Source organism: Halichoeres trimaculatus, unplaced genomic scaffold (assembly GCF_033239565.1).
Source record: "Halichoeres trimaculatus isolate MK-OKI-2021-1 unplaced genomic scaffold, fHalTri1.1 fHalTri1_scaffold_2, whole genome shotgun sequence".
Lineage (NCBI taxonomy): Eukaryota > Metazoa > Chordata > Actinopteri > Labriformes > Labridae > Halichoeres > Halichoeres trimaculatus.
Window position 1 is genome coordinate 8270974 of NW_027437180.1, and position 16716 is coordinate 8287689.

Below are 16716 nucleotides of genomic sequence, written 5' to 3' on the forward strand. Positions count from 1 at the left end.
GCTTGTAGCTGGATGAATAACTAAAACTCTTTATTAAAAACAAAGCATACACTTTTTAATAATCATGTCTTTATTAACCTCTAATTATGTTCTGTCCATGAAGCGACTTTGAAAACATTTGCCCTGAGGTAAACAGCTGCTGTAGAATGACGTCAAAGTCGCATTAAATGCGACCTGGCTGTTCAGACCGCGGTCACATTCAAGAAAATCGGTTACGTATCTGATTTAGTTCCACATTTGAAAGTGGCCTGAATCTGATTTGAAAAGGTCAGATTCAATGCGACTTGTGCTGTTCACACTGTCAGAAACAAAAAAACAGATACAGGTCACATTTGAGCCAAAAAATCAGATTCAGGTTCCTTTCAACTGCAGTGTGAACGTAGCCATATAGCTGGAATCATCTCAGACTGGTTTCTTCAACATGACAATGAGTTCCCTGTACTCAAATGTCCTCCACAGTCCCCAGATCTCAATCCAATAGAGCACCTTTGGGATGTGGTGGAACGGGAGATTCTCATCATGGATGTTCAGCCGACAAATCTGCAGCAACTGTGTGAAGCTATCATGTCAATATGGACCAAACTCTCTGAGGAATGTTTCCAGGACCTTGTTGAATCTATGCCACCAAGGATTAAGACAGCTCTGAAGGTGAAGGGGGTCTAATCTGGTACGAGTAATGGAGATTCAATGTTCACAAGAGTGAGAGAGAAATAGTGATAGAAATCTCAAGAACAAAATCCTTTTTACAAGATGTTAATTGGTAAATGGACTTGTACTTTAAGTGCTTTTCTAGCCTTTCTGAGCACTTTAAAGTGCTTTACACTTCTCATCACATTCACTCTCTGATGTCAGAGGATGCTGCAGTATTAGCTAATCTCATTCATACGCATTCACACAGCGCCGAACAGCAGCAGGAGCAATTTGGGGTTCGGTGTTTTGCTCAAAGACGCTTCAACATGTATCTGCAGGAGGCTTGGATCAAAACATCAACTTTCCTATTTAGAGGTGACCCACTCTCCAACTGAGCCACAGCTAACGACACTGGAATACCCTCAATGTCAATGGAAATTACAACTACGTGACAAAATTTAGGGTAAGAAAACACACACACACACACACACACACACACACACACACACACACACACACACACACACACACACACACACACACACACACACACAAATCAATCTAAATCAGCCATTCAGGTGCTGACCAGCGACAGGGAAAATGTGTCTAGGCCAACTCATCTAAACTTCATAGAAAGTTCCACTGCATCCTAAAAACACAGTCCCAGATGAACGCTGCGACATGCACGAGAAGGTAACTTACACACAGGACATGCAGGGCCACAGCTCCCTCTGTTCTCTCCTTGTTGGTGAACAGGTCTGTGGGGAACTCGTGCAGAGCTGAAAGAGACAGAAACACACAGTTATTTAGGCTGAGTGTGTGTGTGTATGGACAGTATACAGCAGCGGTACAGGAGTTTTTTTTTGCAGTGCCCAGCAGGAAGGTGAACCCTGTGAGCACACAGAGCCATTGAACTCATGAGTATTGAGGAGCCTTGCCCAAAGAGACCTTTGCACAAGTGTGTGTGAAAGTGTGAGTGTGCCCTGCCAAGGATTGTGTATGAGCCAGCCTCTTTCCTGAGAGAGCGACAAGAAGAGAAAAGGGAAATGGAAAAAGGGAGCACAAGCTTAGGACAAAGGGAGGGCAAAGAGGAGAGAGTCCATTTTAAAAATAGAGCCAGGCATATTTAGGGTACGGCAAGAGGGATGGAGAGCAAAGGAGCAACAACTGTTTGAGCGCAAAGGACAGAGACAGAAGAGTGGAAAGTTGGCAGAAGTGGAGTGTGAAAGAAGAGGTGAAAAAGAGGAAGTTTGGTTTAAATAGTGGCCTGAGTTATTCTACCCCCTCTCCAAAGGTTCCCGGTGTCCTCCCCTCTCTAGGCCTCTTCACCGCAGAGACCAGCATCACAGAGACCAGCGACCAAGGCCCGGCTGCCAGAGTGTTTGGAGGAACCTTTGCCTCACACCCCACAAGCTTCAAGTCACCCCTGTCATCGTTTCCTGACACACTAATCAGGAGCACGTTCACAGGCCGCTGCTAACATCTGTTACATATTTCAGCACCTACTCGTTTCCTGAGAGAGGCCGGGCAGGCTCCAGGTAGAGGGTTTGGGTAATGGCTGCTAACATGTTGTACAACAAAGGACAAAGTCAGAGTGAGGACTCGTTGATTTACCTGCAGAGTGAAAACAGAAACTAACTAAAGATGACAGAGAAGTCCAGTTCTACTCCAGGTTTCAAGGACACTGGCTGGAAAGGAGGAAGACAGCCGGATAACATGAAAAGAGCTGAAAATTAATTAAAAGATAACCTTCTTAAAACCAAATGAAGAGAAAGAAAAAAAAAAGTTCCCTATCTGATCTGTCCTGGCTGTAAAAGACCATGATTAACACCACCAAAAACACTGCATGCTTCAAAGTGGTCTCATAGACTTCTTATACAGTCGAAGCGCTTAGGAGATCAAGTTTAAAGAGGGGGTATTTTGCTTCTTTTAATGCTTTTTACTGTCTCTCTTGTACCCTTGAAGTGCCTTTAGATGATTTACAGTTTTTTTTTTTAATCTCAGTTGTTTTTAGAAACCCTTTATTTCAGCTTCACTTTTCATTAGTAGCTGTCTCTTTAATGTTTCCCACTCCACAAACCCCCTGCCCTCTGATTGGCCAGCCCTCTGGCGGCCTGTTGGGGGAAGAGATATGGGCACATCTTGGTGATGAAGGTCGACCCCATCATTTCAGAAAGTCTTGTGAAGATCTCGTAAAGATCTCATGCTATTATTATTATTTTTTAGAACAGTTTACAGAAAAAGTCAGAGATTCCAACAACAAACAAATGAGAAAATCTGGACAAATTAGCTCTGTGCAGCACTGTTACTAGGGAAAGGTATGAAAAACCAGTTCCTGTTTCCATAAGAAATGATTCAATCCATCGACAGCATCAGCCTATGTGAGAATCTATTCCCTTATTGATTCTTTCAACCTTATGTTGACTATTCCCCCAGCCCAATAGCGCTAGCTTGATGCTACTGTATATGGGAAATGGCATTGATATACTAGAGGTTAGCATTGATGTAACCTCGGTTCAACAACAGAATTTCATCTTTCATCACCTGAACATATCAGGATTACTTTTTGTAAACAACACTGAGAATCCTGTCAACACACTAACAGAACAATGTTTTCCAAACAGGAAGATAGAGAGAAAATTTATGTACAGGCTTGTTGTGCAAAACAACTTCAAGCATTGCTATAACGTCTTCAAGACACTAGATGGCCTATTTCAGTCAATAACATAACAAAACAGTACATCAACGTCACCTGACGAACCAGAGATATCCAGATCCAGGGAACGATTACATATCAATTTACTTATAAACTCAAAATAAAAATGTTAGCACAGAAAACCTGTAAAGCTACTTTTCGTACCGAGAACATTTACAGTAAGACTTGACAAGAGAGTCTGATCAGTAAGCATAACCAATAAGAGGAGCAGTAAAAATAAAATCTTATCAATACCCATCCCTTACTGTAACCTTAAATGTTTCCAATTAAGGGGAAGCAGTATAGCCCCTGTTTAATGTTTGTATTTGTCTGATGGCCAGAGCAACACAGGGGTACCTCTACTCCACTCTCACTTTAAACCTCAGTTATTTAACAACACTTTTCCATTTTCTTTGCAATAAACCACTCAGACACATTAGGTTGCTTTAATATTAGGTTATTTCAGTATTTAATCTTGCATTGTTGAAATTTAGTGCACACATTTTTACAATGCAAGATAAGACACACTTCTGCCCTGGTGTGGCCAAGGACAGCAATTTTTTTTATCCTGGAGCCTGCTAATTGGAAGATTCTAACTGTTCTGATGTCACAGGGGTGAATTTAGGTTTACCTAGTTTAGTTTTGTATTACGTTGCACACAATGTTGTTTTGATTTCCCCTTGTGTTTGAATTGGTTTAGCCAAACCACTAAATATGTTGTCTAGAGATAGACCATTTTGATTTTTTGGGGCCGTTAGCAATACTGAATATTAGACAAGGATCCTTGCCTAATATTGGTAATTCTCGATTGGTAAGTCTCGATTGGTAATCGAGGCCAACAACCGTTATTTGAAGCTGATATTCATTTACAGTCAAAGTGAAAATATTGGCGTAAAAATGTTAAACAATACAAACTTTAATGCCGCGGCCACACCAAACGCGAACACCCGAATTTACCCGCGCGAATGGCCTGTCACGCACCGCGTGAACGCCCGAGTCTCACTGCTGGACTTTTTTGACAAGCTGAGGGGCGAACGCGCGTTAGCGCGGTACTACGCATGCGGAGTAGAGAGCCCGTTCATTTAAAGACCGAAAGTCCAAAAGAGCAGCTAAAAAACAATGAGCTGTGGTTTCCAAAGCATGACAGGAGAGTGTGTGAAAGCTTTGGAGATCACAATCAATGCCTCTGCCTCTCCCTGGAAATCAACCAGCCCTGCCTGGCTGTTCCCTGCGATCTCATCCTCGACCCCCCGAACCCCCGACACCCCGTACCCCCGACCACCCGAACCCCCGACCCATGTTCTCGGAGGTCTCCCTGGGGATAATGAAGGGGTGGAGGAAAGAGAGGACCGCAGAGAACTTCCATCTTTTCCCTGGATCTGCCCCGCTCTTTCCTCCTCTCTATCAGGCTCAAAACTCAGCTGAGGAAAACACAGTCGGACTCAGTGATGACCTGTGCAGGCAATTCCAGCTGGGAACGAATGTTTACAGAACTTACATTCAAAACCTGTCTCCTCAGAGACTTTCACCCAAGCCTGCTCCTGTTTCCGGTCTCTGTAGAGTACACACGTCGTATTGTATAACTCTGGATGATGACACACCGCACAGATTGTTTTCTCCTCCATCCTCCGGCGGAGTTGGAGCCAGAGCAGGCGGCAGTTGCCCCCCAACGTCGTCAAAACAATGACGTCGTGGGGGAATGTCATCGCTGATTGGCGGCCACGGCAAGCCTTCACGCAAATTCGCATCTAAAGTTCAATATTTTGAACTCGAGCAAATTCGCGTCTACCGCCCAAATGCGTGAACGCTCCAAAAGCGCCGCGCCAAACGCCCCAAACGCGCCGCCCGAGGCGAATCAGCGGCTTAACGCGTCTTTGCATTGACTTTGTATGTAATCGCCCCGCAAATTCGCCTTTGGTGTGGCCGCACCATAACACTTCACTACATCCAAATGCCCTCGAGCATATGTTAGTTAAGTTCTCAAGCTTAGCAGCATGTTTTGTAAAAAACCTAAAAAAAAATAAAAAGCTAAAGTTTTTTTTACAGTTAATAAAGTTTTCCAAAATTTCAATGTAACTGCAATAAAACTGGACAGAATTGGGTTTGTGCTGCATTTACAGGCATGTAATGCAGTTGAATTAATTTTCTGTTTGGTTTAACATGACTGATTTTAAATGTTTTGACCATCTGGGGCTTCCATTCTGTAGACAGGGAGTCACTCTGTGCAGAGAAGCATCAACAAGCAGCTCCTGAATGTCTGCAGTTTAAAACATTTATTTTCATTTTTTAAGAGGGAGAACAACATATTCCTGTGAGCATTGATAAGAGGAGTGATTTTTGTGTCACTTGCATTAAGCTAGCGGACTTTCGCTAACCGAAGCTAGCTGGTTAAGAATCTTCTTCCTTTGCTCAGTTAGGCTGCGTATATAGTTTGCTGTCTGTTTTACTGTGCTTTTGTGTGTTGAGTCTAAATAAATGACCAAATCAACAACTGTCTCACATTTCACTCATGTTTGTTACAATTTCAGGAGGGTCTGCTGCCTTAACTTACCTCCAAACATATTTCTGCTATCCAGAGTTTCTCCTCTTGGCGAAACCTTCTTTTATTTAATCCATGTTGTGTGTGTGAAAGAGAGACAGCGCTGCATGCACACAGCTTTCACTGCTGATTGGCTGTTACTGAGCCATGGCTCTGCTTGTAACCAATCAGATGGTACTGTGGGTGGGACAGTGCTAGGGACTGAGAAGTGACTGCAGACAGCGGAGTGGCTGCATCAGAGCTGAAACAACACAGTTTTGAATTGGTTTCTTATCGGCTGTCAGATTAAAAAAAGGCCGATCTCGATATGCCCCCAAAAAACAAATATCAGCCCTGATAATCTGTCTATCCCTAATGTTGTCCTATTGTTTCATTGAGAGAGGTCTGTTTGTTATCTTCACACCTTGAGTTCAGTTTGAGTTGAGTTCTATTAAGTTGACCTCTTATATAGGCTGAATTATTACAAACATAATTTGTACAGTTAGTTTTCTTTTTGGATTAAATACAAAGAACCCACTTTTTCCAAAGAAAAATTCCTTTGTGGTGTCCTTTACTGGTTGGTCCCTGGCAGTATGTTTGACAAACTTCAAATGATAAACTGTCAAAACATTTTTCAGCCCTTATTTATTGAAATGGAACTGAACTGAACTGAATTTAAAAAACTTTAATTGTCCCTAAGGGGCAATTAAGGCGCAAAGAGCAGTCAAATGAGAACAGACAGCACAAACAGACAGTCCATATTGCACATTAAGTTTAAAGTCTACTGTTTAAAGTGCTAAAATTCTAACAGCAAGAATATAAAAAAGTAAAAACAATTGCTCAGATAACAAAATACTAATAAACAGAGATCCTAAAATATTTGAGTGCCAGTGAATTACTAAAACATGAAACAAATTTTAGAAATTATTTATTCCTATAGCTGTCTAACACAATCAAAGTGCTGCCAAACCTCTAGTTACTCAGGCATTAGTGGTGGATGTCTTTCAACGTCTAATGAAAAAAAAAGTTTAACTTTTCAAAAGAAACTTGAAATATCAGTTCGTGACAAGAGATGACAACACGCTACAAAAGAATGAGACATATCAAGGTTACAGTGTTGATCTTAGAGAGTTGATGATGCTCTTCAGTCAGGAGGCAGGTATCTGAGTGGGTGAAAGAATGAATGAATAAACAAAGTGTGCCTGGAGTAGTTTATCATTCCTCCCACTTTTAGTCTTATTTCAGAATAAACAACTTCCCAACATGTTCCAGAGACAAAACCAGAGCACAACAGTTTACCACTTTCCCACTGCTCTCTCCCACTCTCCAAACTTTTTTCTACTCTGCTGACCTATTTGTATCTGAAGCATTGCGCTGTGTTTGAGTGGCTGCAGTCAGCCTCTGCACTCTGTGTAACTGCTCAAACTTTTTAAGCCCAACACAATGCAGAGCAGCCTGTAAAAAGCCACAGAGGGGAACCGAGCAGCAGAGCAGACGGCCATCTCACGGCGACAGCTGGATGTGTTTAATATTTACTGTTACAAGCCTGTGTTAGCTTGCTTAAACTCCATCCAGCCAAAATGCCAGGATGGTGTGTGAGGGCTGGAACAAGCAGCTCTCATGTTCGAGAAAACAGCTGAATTTGGATGAGAAAAAGACAGTTCTGAAGTCTGAGGCAAAAACATGGTAAACTCCAAGAATTAGTGATGAAGCAAAAAGCCAAGAGGGAGAAAGAAAATTAAATTAGCAGAGTATTAAAGCTGCTAAACTCCCAAAGTCCTCAAAGAGCCTGCAGATGAAACCCATGCTGCTAGTCACTGTTTCAATAAGCTGGAGCCAAATTTCCCATCAGGAGTAGGTACATGTGTGGGCGTGATGCAGGACCACGCACTCCCACAAGAAACCCACTGAACCTTCATGTAAACAAAGTGATTTACACACATCAACACTGAGAGATCCCTCTTCACAGCACTCAGCTCAGAGTCTGATCGGAAACACATGCTCACCGTCCTCACACTGGCACAGAAACACACAGAAAACACAATCATAAACCCAGAGGAGGAATGAGACTCGGGAACAAATTCACCTGAAAAGAAACTCTGAACAGCTAAACACAGCAGACCTGTTCAGGTTTGAGGGGTAAAAGACAAAGATCTGTCCACTGTGGGGTGTTAAAATCCCTCCCTGAGGTCACACCTGAATGTTATTAAGGTGAAGTCTTCGTCAGCAGCTCTGTTCTGCTCTTTAAAGGATTTTGGGGACTTTGTATTTCAGCAGCTCCTTATCTGAAACAGCTTTACACTAGAGGACCTCTGAGCCTTAGCTTGATTCTTAAACGCAGTCAATATGTATGACCAAACTCTTTTCTACTCTTATTTACTACAAGTAGGGAATATTAAAGCCCTGGTACCAGGTATCAGTGTGATACAGACTCTCACAGTTTGATCAGATATCAGTGAAAGATCCATTCAACCATTGGGTCATTAATGCCTGTAGGTCAGTGCATTGTGGGACGATAACTCCAGCAGCTCAGCAGTATGGGGGCATTTCATCCTTGTTTTGCCAAAAACTCTGACAACAACTCACATGAGAGATGGGCAAGTACCAGTATCAGGCCAATACTGGCCTTATTTCACTAGTTCTAGCCAAGGCTCCCAACAACAGCAGCCGATACTCGAGGCAAAAAATCTTACGTCAAATAAGTCCTCCTCACCAGTAGCTGGCACTACATTGCTGAGGTTAGACATCATAGCAAATGTGCGTTAGCTCCTGTTCAGACAACATGAATGAACCAGGGAGAGTAAACAGTTGAACTGTTTTATTTTACACCTCAGTTTATTTTTTAAAATACTCAAACTCTGACAGTTTTATTTTGCACTTTTGTTAATTTATTAAAAACAATTTGGGAACTCAGAGGGAGAAGTTTGTGTTTTATTTTGGACTAAATGGCAGAGTGACTGTGCTCTCGCTGTTCAAAATTATCTGTCACTGTAAATTAAAAATTCTGTGTAGCACTGATGATATTGGTATTCAGTATCGGTGAGTACCCTTACTGGTATGGGTCTGAAAAAAGTGGTATTGAATATCCTCTAGCTCACCTGTTGGGATTGTGACTTAAAAAATGTGATTTAAAAAAATGTTTCTGCCTTGTCAGCAGTATGTACAGAAACCTGACAGAGGCGCTCCTGAACACTCTCGTCCTTGTCTCATTGCTTTAACATTCTGAATAAATGTGTACAAAATTGATGTTTCAACAAAGCTAATGAGCACATATCCGGTACTTTCCAGATATGATTCACTGTATGTGACGTGTGGGAAACTTTCATAACTGTTTTTTTACCCCACTCAGTAAAACCTGGTCAGAACCACAAGAACAAAGGTGGAAAATAGAAGTAGAGTGACAATGGGGGGCGTGTTGGGCAGCCTGTGGTCAACCACTTGTCAGTCTAAACCAGTAACGTGTGTCTACTGTTTTAAGCTGTATATATGTATGTATTGGCTTGTTTATAACTCAAGAGCTCAGAGCTTTTTGAGGCACAGGAAAAAAAAAGTGTTACACAGTTCTAGTTTTTTTTTATATATAAATATATTTTTCTTTTACTTCTAAGTTGAACACAAAAAAATGAAAAAAAAGAGCATTGGGCTCTAGTTTATGATCTTTTGATGGAAATCTGTTCCTGCCATGATAAAATAATAAATAAATTAATTCACTAATCAATTAATTGATAATTAACTTACTTAATACAGAGACTTGCCTTTTTGAGACAAAAAGGAAAAGCCAAGAAATGTGAGACACAGAGCATAAATTATGAGATTACAGTCAAAAATATGAGAAACTGAGTCAAGATGAGTCATTATGAGATACTAGGCAGAAGTAATAAGACTTAAAGAAAAAAATATGGTATACTAAGTTGATGCTGTAAAAATAAGTGAAAGCTATCACAGGATATGTCAAAATGAGCAACAATGCAAAAATGATGAGAAAATTAGTTGAAAGCATGAGACACACAAGTTAAAAAATATGAGATACTGAGTGTAAGTTATGAGAGAAGTCAAAAATATGAGATGCTAAGGTAAACTTTTTAGACACTAAGTTGATGCAATTGATATCATTAGAAGGTAAGCCAAAACTATGGGATACTATGTAGAAATGAAGAGTCAAAGTAGAAAATATGAGACACCAAGTTGAGGTTATGAGATAGGTCAAGTTAAAAAGAAAAAAATTGAAATGTCAAAATTATTAGATACTAAGTCCAAAATGATCACACACAGTATAGAATCGACCAAACAGAAAAAGTTGAAATGACGAGACACCACCTCTTTTGGTCTCCATATATTTCCTCTGTATTGTATCAAAAGGTGAATTCCTGCAATGCAGAATGATCGCCTCAACAGAAATTTGAGGAGTCCAGTGTCAGGCCAGCGCAACATGAAATTTGTAATGTGCACCACTTTTACCGTCACTCACTACATACAAAAACACATTTTTATTTGAGCTTGGGAAACATGAAAAGATCTCACTTTAGATAACCACTCTGTTGTTATAACTATTCAGGCTATGTGGTCATCGCTCAGGGAAACAAAGCCTCAGCTGTCAATGGTCAACATACCTGTAAAGCTTGAGGAAACAGATGAAAGCAGAGAAAAGCGGTGATGATCAGCTGAGTCAGCTGCTTGGACGGTGTAAAACGACCATCTCTAACCCTGAGTACAACATGATGATCTGACATACAGCTGGCAGAGCATGAACCCATCCACTAAGATCCACTCAGGTAGAAGTGGACAGCAGGAGAGCTGCCAAGTGAGGTGAACAGCTCTCAACATGATCAGGTCACACAAGGGGCTCTGCAGCTGAGCCCTGTAGAGTGGAGGTGATGATGAGGAGGGGAAGCAGCCGGGATTCTCCGTACCCGGCCTGACACAATGCTGAGGGGCGGGGGGACACAGCAGCAGATGCACTCATGGTGGTGATTCACACCAAACACCTGCTTCACTAGCACAAGTTACAACTGGATTGGTTAAGTTATATGATCACTGTGAACCACTCAGTTCACCGCATCCTGAACTCTTGACACTGATGTCAGTGAGCACATACAGAGACTTCTGGAGAGCTGAAAACTAGAGGCTTCAAAATTGAAGTTCGTGGATAAGGTGTTGTCCACTTTTATATTATTAAGTCTCTGATTTCTTCTGAGGTGTTGTGACTCAAACCACAGTTTATGATGAAAATGAGAAAAAGGCAGACAGGAAGAAAAACAACAGCAGAAGCAGGACTCTCTTTACTCGTGTTATCAGTTGGTGACTGAGCTGTCACACTTACACGGTGGAGTTATGACAGCACACAGCAAACTGAAAAAAACCCACTCATGGTCTTCTCCTCGAATAAAAACTCTCTATTACTCCGAGAGCACCCTAAGGAGGGGATTCACTGAGAAAGGCTAACAGCACCAAGACCTGTGCCTCATTTGCCTGCGCTGTCTGCTTCGTTTCAAGGTCTGATTCTCAACCTGCACTAACAATACTCAAAAGCAGAAACAACCCACAAAGTTCTGCTGCTGTGTGCAGGTTGATCAACTTTTGGGCCTGATCTGGCCAACAGAGCTGTGCTGCAGTGGGTCGTTCTGACGGCGCTATCCATGCGTATGCTAAGCTGGATGGAGAGGGGAAGTTCTGACCAGCTGAGGAGTCAACCTGTGATTGGTGTGGCACATTTCACCACTCATATCCTGTTTACCTTCTGTAAGCACATGAAAGGCAGCTCCTTCTTTGTCTAGCATAATGACACAGTGCATAAGTGTGGGAGTTGAGCCTCAGACAGCTCCAGATTGATTTTACATATACACCACATACACCATGTGCTATCCAGAGGTCATCCAGAGGTGGAACGGTTGTTATGATCACTTAAAAGTTTGAGGGTTCCACTAGCTGAGTGGATTATGAGTGCAGCACATGTAGACTGTAACCATCTTTGCTGCAGCTGTGATTAAACCTCTGGCCTCTACCATTTGCGTCAGGTCTTTCTCTGCTCAAGCTCCCCAATCTCTAACAGATGTGCCGATCTGATACTAGAAGTGTGAAAAAATATTGATAAAGCAATACAACGGGATTTTTTGACCTCTTATACAAAATCAGTAAATCAACTCTTAGTATCTGTATTGTTGCAAAAAAAAATCATATTTTAGTGGAGTTGAAAGTGACGTACGACTTCTGCACCTCCACTGCAGTAGATGGCACTAAAGAGCTACTTTGCTGTATATCGCCCATAGACCGGATAAAATAATCTCAAACTATGTTTAAAACAGACTTTTGAGGCAAATCAGCTATAGTCTCCATATTGAAAGTGGCCGGGGCTTTGAGTACAGCTATAGGGCGCCCCTCAGTCTTGTGACCTGAGCTGTGCCTCTGATTGGGCAAGCTTGCGATCTTAAACTGCAGAGTTAGAAAAAAATTCACCCCCGAACAGTGTGTGCTGACAGTCAAGTTAGCGATTCAGATAGGAAACATTTTTGAACCAGGCTGTAAATATGTTAATTTCTGCTTTGAAAACAGCTTTTTTTTGACTTGGTATGTATGTAGGGATGGATACCTTTTACATTTGAAACGACACGGTACTGATGCACGGTACCAGGCAATCCATACCGGTACTCAATTGTACAAATTTTCGGTACTTTTTTGTGTTTGTGTGGTGTGGTAAAAAATATCAATTTGTTTCATAATAGAATATAACTTTTTTTCAATTTAACATATTCATTCTTCAGTATATAATCTTGCAATGCTGTGTTCATGTCCTGCATGGAAAATCACCTGCTCTTCTATTCCCTCACAGTCACAAGGATGCATTTGGGTATTCAATCATGGTACCTTTTGGTTTTATGAGAATCGGTAGCCGGTACTTTTAACAGAATTTGATCAGTACCTATAAAGGTACCTGATTCAGTACCCATCCCTGAGTGTATGTGACTTCCAGTACTTCTGGAGCCAGCCTCAAGTGGACACTTGAGAAACAGCAGGTTTATAGCACTTCAGCATTGTCTCATATGTGTAGACCTGAGGTTGCCGTTTGGTTAAAAGGAACATGTCTTGTGAGCTGACTCGTAAAGTTTCTGCATATAAGTGGCTTGAGCAATGCATTAAAACGGATTAGGGCCACTGGTTTCAACAACAGAATTAAGGCCTAATATTCTCTGAGTCATTTTTTTCCTTGATTTTCATATAAAAGTCTATATTCCAGGGGAAAAGAAATCACCTCAATTCTCTTTTTCTAGCCCAGAACTTTTGCACATTATCATGCAACCAGAATGAACCCCAAAGAGCAACACATACTGCATCAGGAAGGAAAAAAAATTTGGTCAAAGGAGGGGAGTCACTTTCAAGATAAGGACAGAAAAGATGCAAATTTAAAATTATTCATGGTAATGCAGTTTTCATCCACCCCCATGTTGGAAACATTTACCGTTGTGATCTGTCTCCTGGTTCTCAACCCCTCTGCCTTCCTCACCCTCATTCATCACAGACTTTGGTGAGTTTTAGGGGTAGAGCTTCAAAAGTAACTCAGAAAAAGAAGCTGTAGTCATTTCTATTTTTGCCGACTTTAAGTTTTCAAAGTTTGATCATATCGCTCTTTCTAAGTTGTTGTTTTGTGCCTTTGTGACGCACAAACGATTATGTATCGTGTTGCTCACAGGTTTCCTTTTTACCATAGTGGCTAGGTCACAACTTACACAACTGCTGCATTTAAGGAGTGACTCACGCTTTATTCAAACATTTTCATACAAGCAAAGACTTTGAAAGCATCACCCTTGAGCTTGATGCTTTCAGGTATAACAAAAGGTGCGCACTGTGAGGAGATCTCATACGTCATACGAAAACCATCAAGGACAAAGTATTCTACGCACAGTTTTAGTCAGCGCTCACAAATCCAAAAATGAGGACTTTACAGAGCCCACAGAAAGTCTGCTGCATCTGCTCGTCGGTTTGAGCAGAAGCCGATGAATGTGTGAGTGAAAACAGGATGTTTCAGGATGAGATGAAAATGCCACAGCTGTTTGGAAATGTTTCAATATGCGGTAAAATGACACACGTCTAAACAGGAGCCCTCATGTTAGTTCACCGTGATCCGTTTCATTAATATCACCCTCGTGCCTGGCTTCCTGTAAATTGTGTTTCCCTCTGAGCTCTAACTCCATAGCAACAGAGAGAGGGTCTCCTTGAAGCAGAGAGCATTTCAGCGGCGGAGCGAAGAGGTTGGCAAAAATAATAGACTGCAAGTTTGAACCTGAGGGGAGCCGTGGCTCTTTGGATGCAGCAGCCGCAGCAGCAGCAGCTCCGTCATGGTGTATTTGCCATTAGCGTTGACGTTTGATGTACGACATGCAGGGTGCAGGCCGAGCTGCGGTGCATTATGCATGATGTTTTGGGATAAGGGAAAAAAGCATGTGCTGGGACGTGTGATGGGAACAGTGACAGTGTGCTGGGTAGATAAGAGGAGGAAAGTTGTGAAAGATATCACCTTAACTTGACAGCTCAGGCGATGAAATGTTTCTGAAAGTCTTTCTGGGAACAGTCAGACTGATAATGGGTTTCTGTGAGCAGATATGATGACTCTGTGATTGACAGGGAGGACAGAAAGCAGAGCCTGCTGTTTCTGCAGAGTAAGGAGTTATCCTTCAGAGTCAACTGTTCACAGGTGAGGTCCTGAAGTTATTCACTGCTTCTGAGGAAACTATGCTGATGATGTTAATCATACTTTCTGTAGACAAAGTACATAAACACAGCTGCATTTTCCATTTACTGCAAGTAGATCAAACATTCCTTTGATGACACTACATAGCAGGGCTGCTAATGTCAGTTAATCTACTGTTTATTTTTTTGATTAGTCAATTAATCACAATTATTTTGTGTTATCTATTATCTTGTTTGGACACTGTTTTGCCTCAGTGGCTAAAGAGTCCAAACCTGTCAAATCCATCCTTTGTAACTCAGCTAGACATGCACCAATCAATTAGCCAGCCAATCGATCGGTGCCGATTTCCTTAATTTTGGGGAATCGGTGATTGTGATCAGGGATCGGTGATCGGCCCATCCATCCAAACTGATCTTTTTTACCTCCAGGAAGGTCTGACAGCCAGCCATTGTTGCCTTTTGCTCTGAGACCTAAAACTCAGGACACTTTATTGGTTGTTTAAATTAAAACATAAAGATTTTGTTGTTTCACAGGTATTATTTAATGATTTTCAATAAGATAAGATTGTAACATTGAAGGTATATTCTGTCAGTTATAAAAAAATAAAAAATAAAAACTGGTATTGGCAGGTCTGGCTATTTCAAGATTGGTGATAGGCCAGAAAATTGTAGTCGGTGCACCCCTAAACTCAACCCATGGTGATGCATGTTGATGTTATTTCACCCTATTATTCACATCAAATAATTACACAGATGGTTCAGCAAATAGCGTACTAAATAATGTGAGTGAAATAGTGTTTAGCTAACAAGAATCAATTATTTTGCTCCAACACATTAATGTTTAAGACCAACATAATAAGTTTCTCAATTATTGTTAGTTGTTTAAATCACACAGTGGTCAATAACCAAACATTAAAAATCTATGAGTTATTCATTTTATTTATTCAACCATTATTTGATCAGGTAAAAGACCCATTGAGGTCAAGACCTCTTTCACATGGGTGACCTGGCCAAGGGAGGCAGCAGTACATGTCATAGTAGTCAAAACAAACAGAGTAAGCAACAGACAAGCAATAAAATGCAGGAGTTATTTTAAGAAACAATTTACAAACACAGGCACTGTTTGACGGATTCATGTTGTTGGTTTCTCAAAGTAGAGCGGAAAGCTTCCAAAGAAACAAATTCAGCCAGTTTCAGTTCTGATTGGAGGGCATTCCAAGTGGAGGGGGCAGAGTAACTGAAAGCTTTTGCATATGATACTTAATGTCATTTGATAGTAAAGCATAATGGCTCCCATTTTCACTACAAAAAGTGCTTAAATAGTAAGGACCCAGGCCAATAAGAGCTTCATAAACCAGAGTCATCCAGTGGGTATATTGCTGTATATCCAGAGAGGGCAGGTCAGCTTTAGAATACAGTTCATAGTGACGGGTGAGGCAGGTGGTTGAGGAGACATATACACAGCCGACACCAAAAGCTAGGTATTAACCCTTTAGACCTCATAGTACATGTTCTATATCAGGGATCTCAAACTCGTGCCATGGAGGGCCAAGAGGCTGCAGGTTTTCTTTCCAACCAAAAACTCCACCAGCTGATTTCACTGATTACCTCACCTTCAAGCAGAGAACAGGGACTAATCAGTGAAATTAGCTGGTGGAGTTTTTGGTTGGAAAGAAAACCTGCAGCCTCTTGGCTCTCCATGGCATGAGTTTTAGATCCCTATTCTATATAAAAACAATAAACGTCCTCACTTTTAAAAAGTTACAGGTGTTTTGAATCCAGTTTGTGACTAAAATCCTAAAACTCTTAACTTTTTAAAAAAGAGTAGGGCTCCACAGTGTATTGCTTTAGTACCGTCACCGTGATATGTGCTTGTGCAATATTCACATCAAAAGGTTACAAGATATATGCAATATGTCACACTTGTTATAGAAATATATCTTAACATTGCTGTTCATTAATTCATACCTCTGCAAAAATGTTCAAGGCTACAGAAAAGGCAAAACAGGAGGAGGACAAATTCATGAGCCACTGCATGTCTGCTCATATTTAATGAATATCCCTTAATACTATTTTGGTTCAGAGGGAAACTTAAAGAATTTGAACCGGTGGGTGAGTCTTAGGTGACAGTCTGTTGTTATCATTTCAGGAAGAGCAAAGCTGAACAGAGTGAAGCAGTAAACTTTAGAAA

General features: G+C 41.2%; 1 protein-coding gene across 1 annotated transcript in view; it reads right to left on the reverse strand.

The window, feature by feature from the left end:
* The window catches only part of LOC141808180 (sodium/potassium/calcium exchanger 3-like), a 107017-nt gene that overhangs the window by 39294 nt on the left and 51007 nt on the right, over positions 1-16716 (reverse strand). The window contains exon 3 of the mRNA XM_074694606.1: positions 1333-1409. Within this exon, the coding sequence (XP_074550707.1) occupies positions 1333-1409 (77 nt within the window). The remainder of the gene's footprint in view (positions 1-1332; positions 1410-16716) is intronic.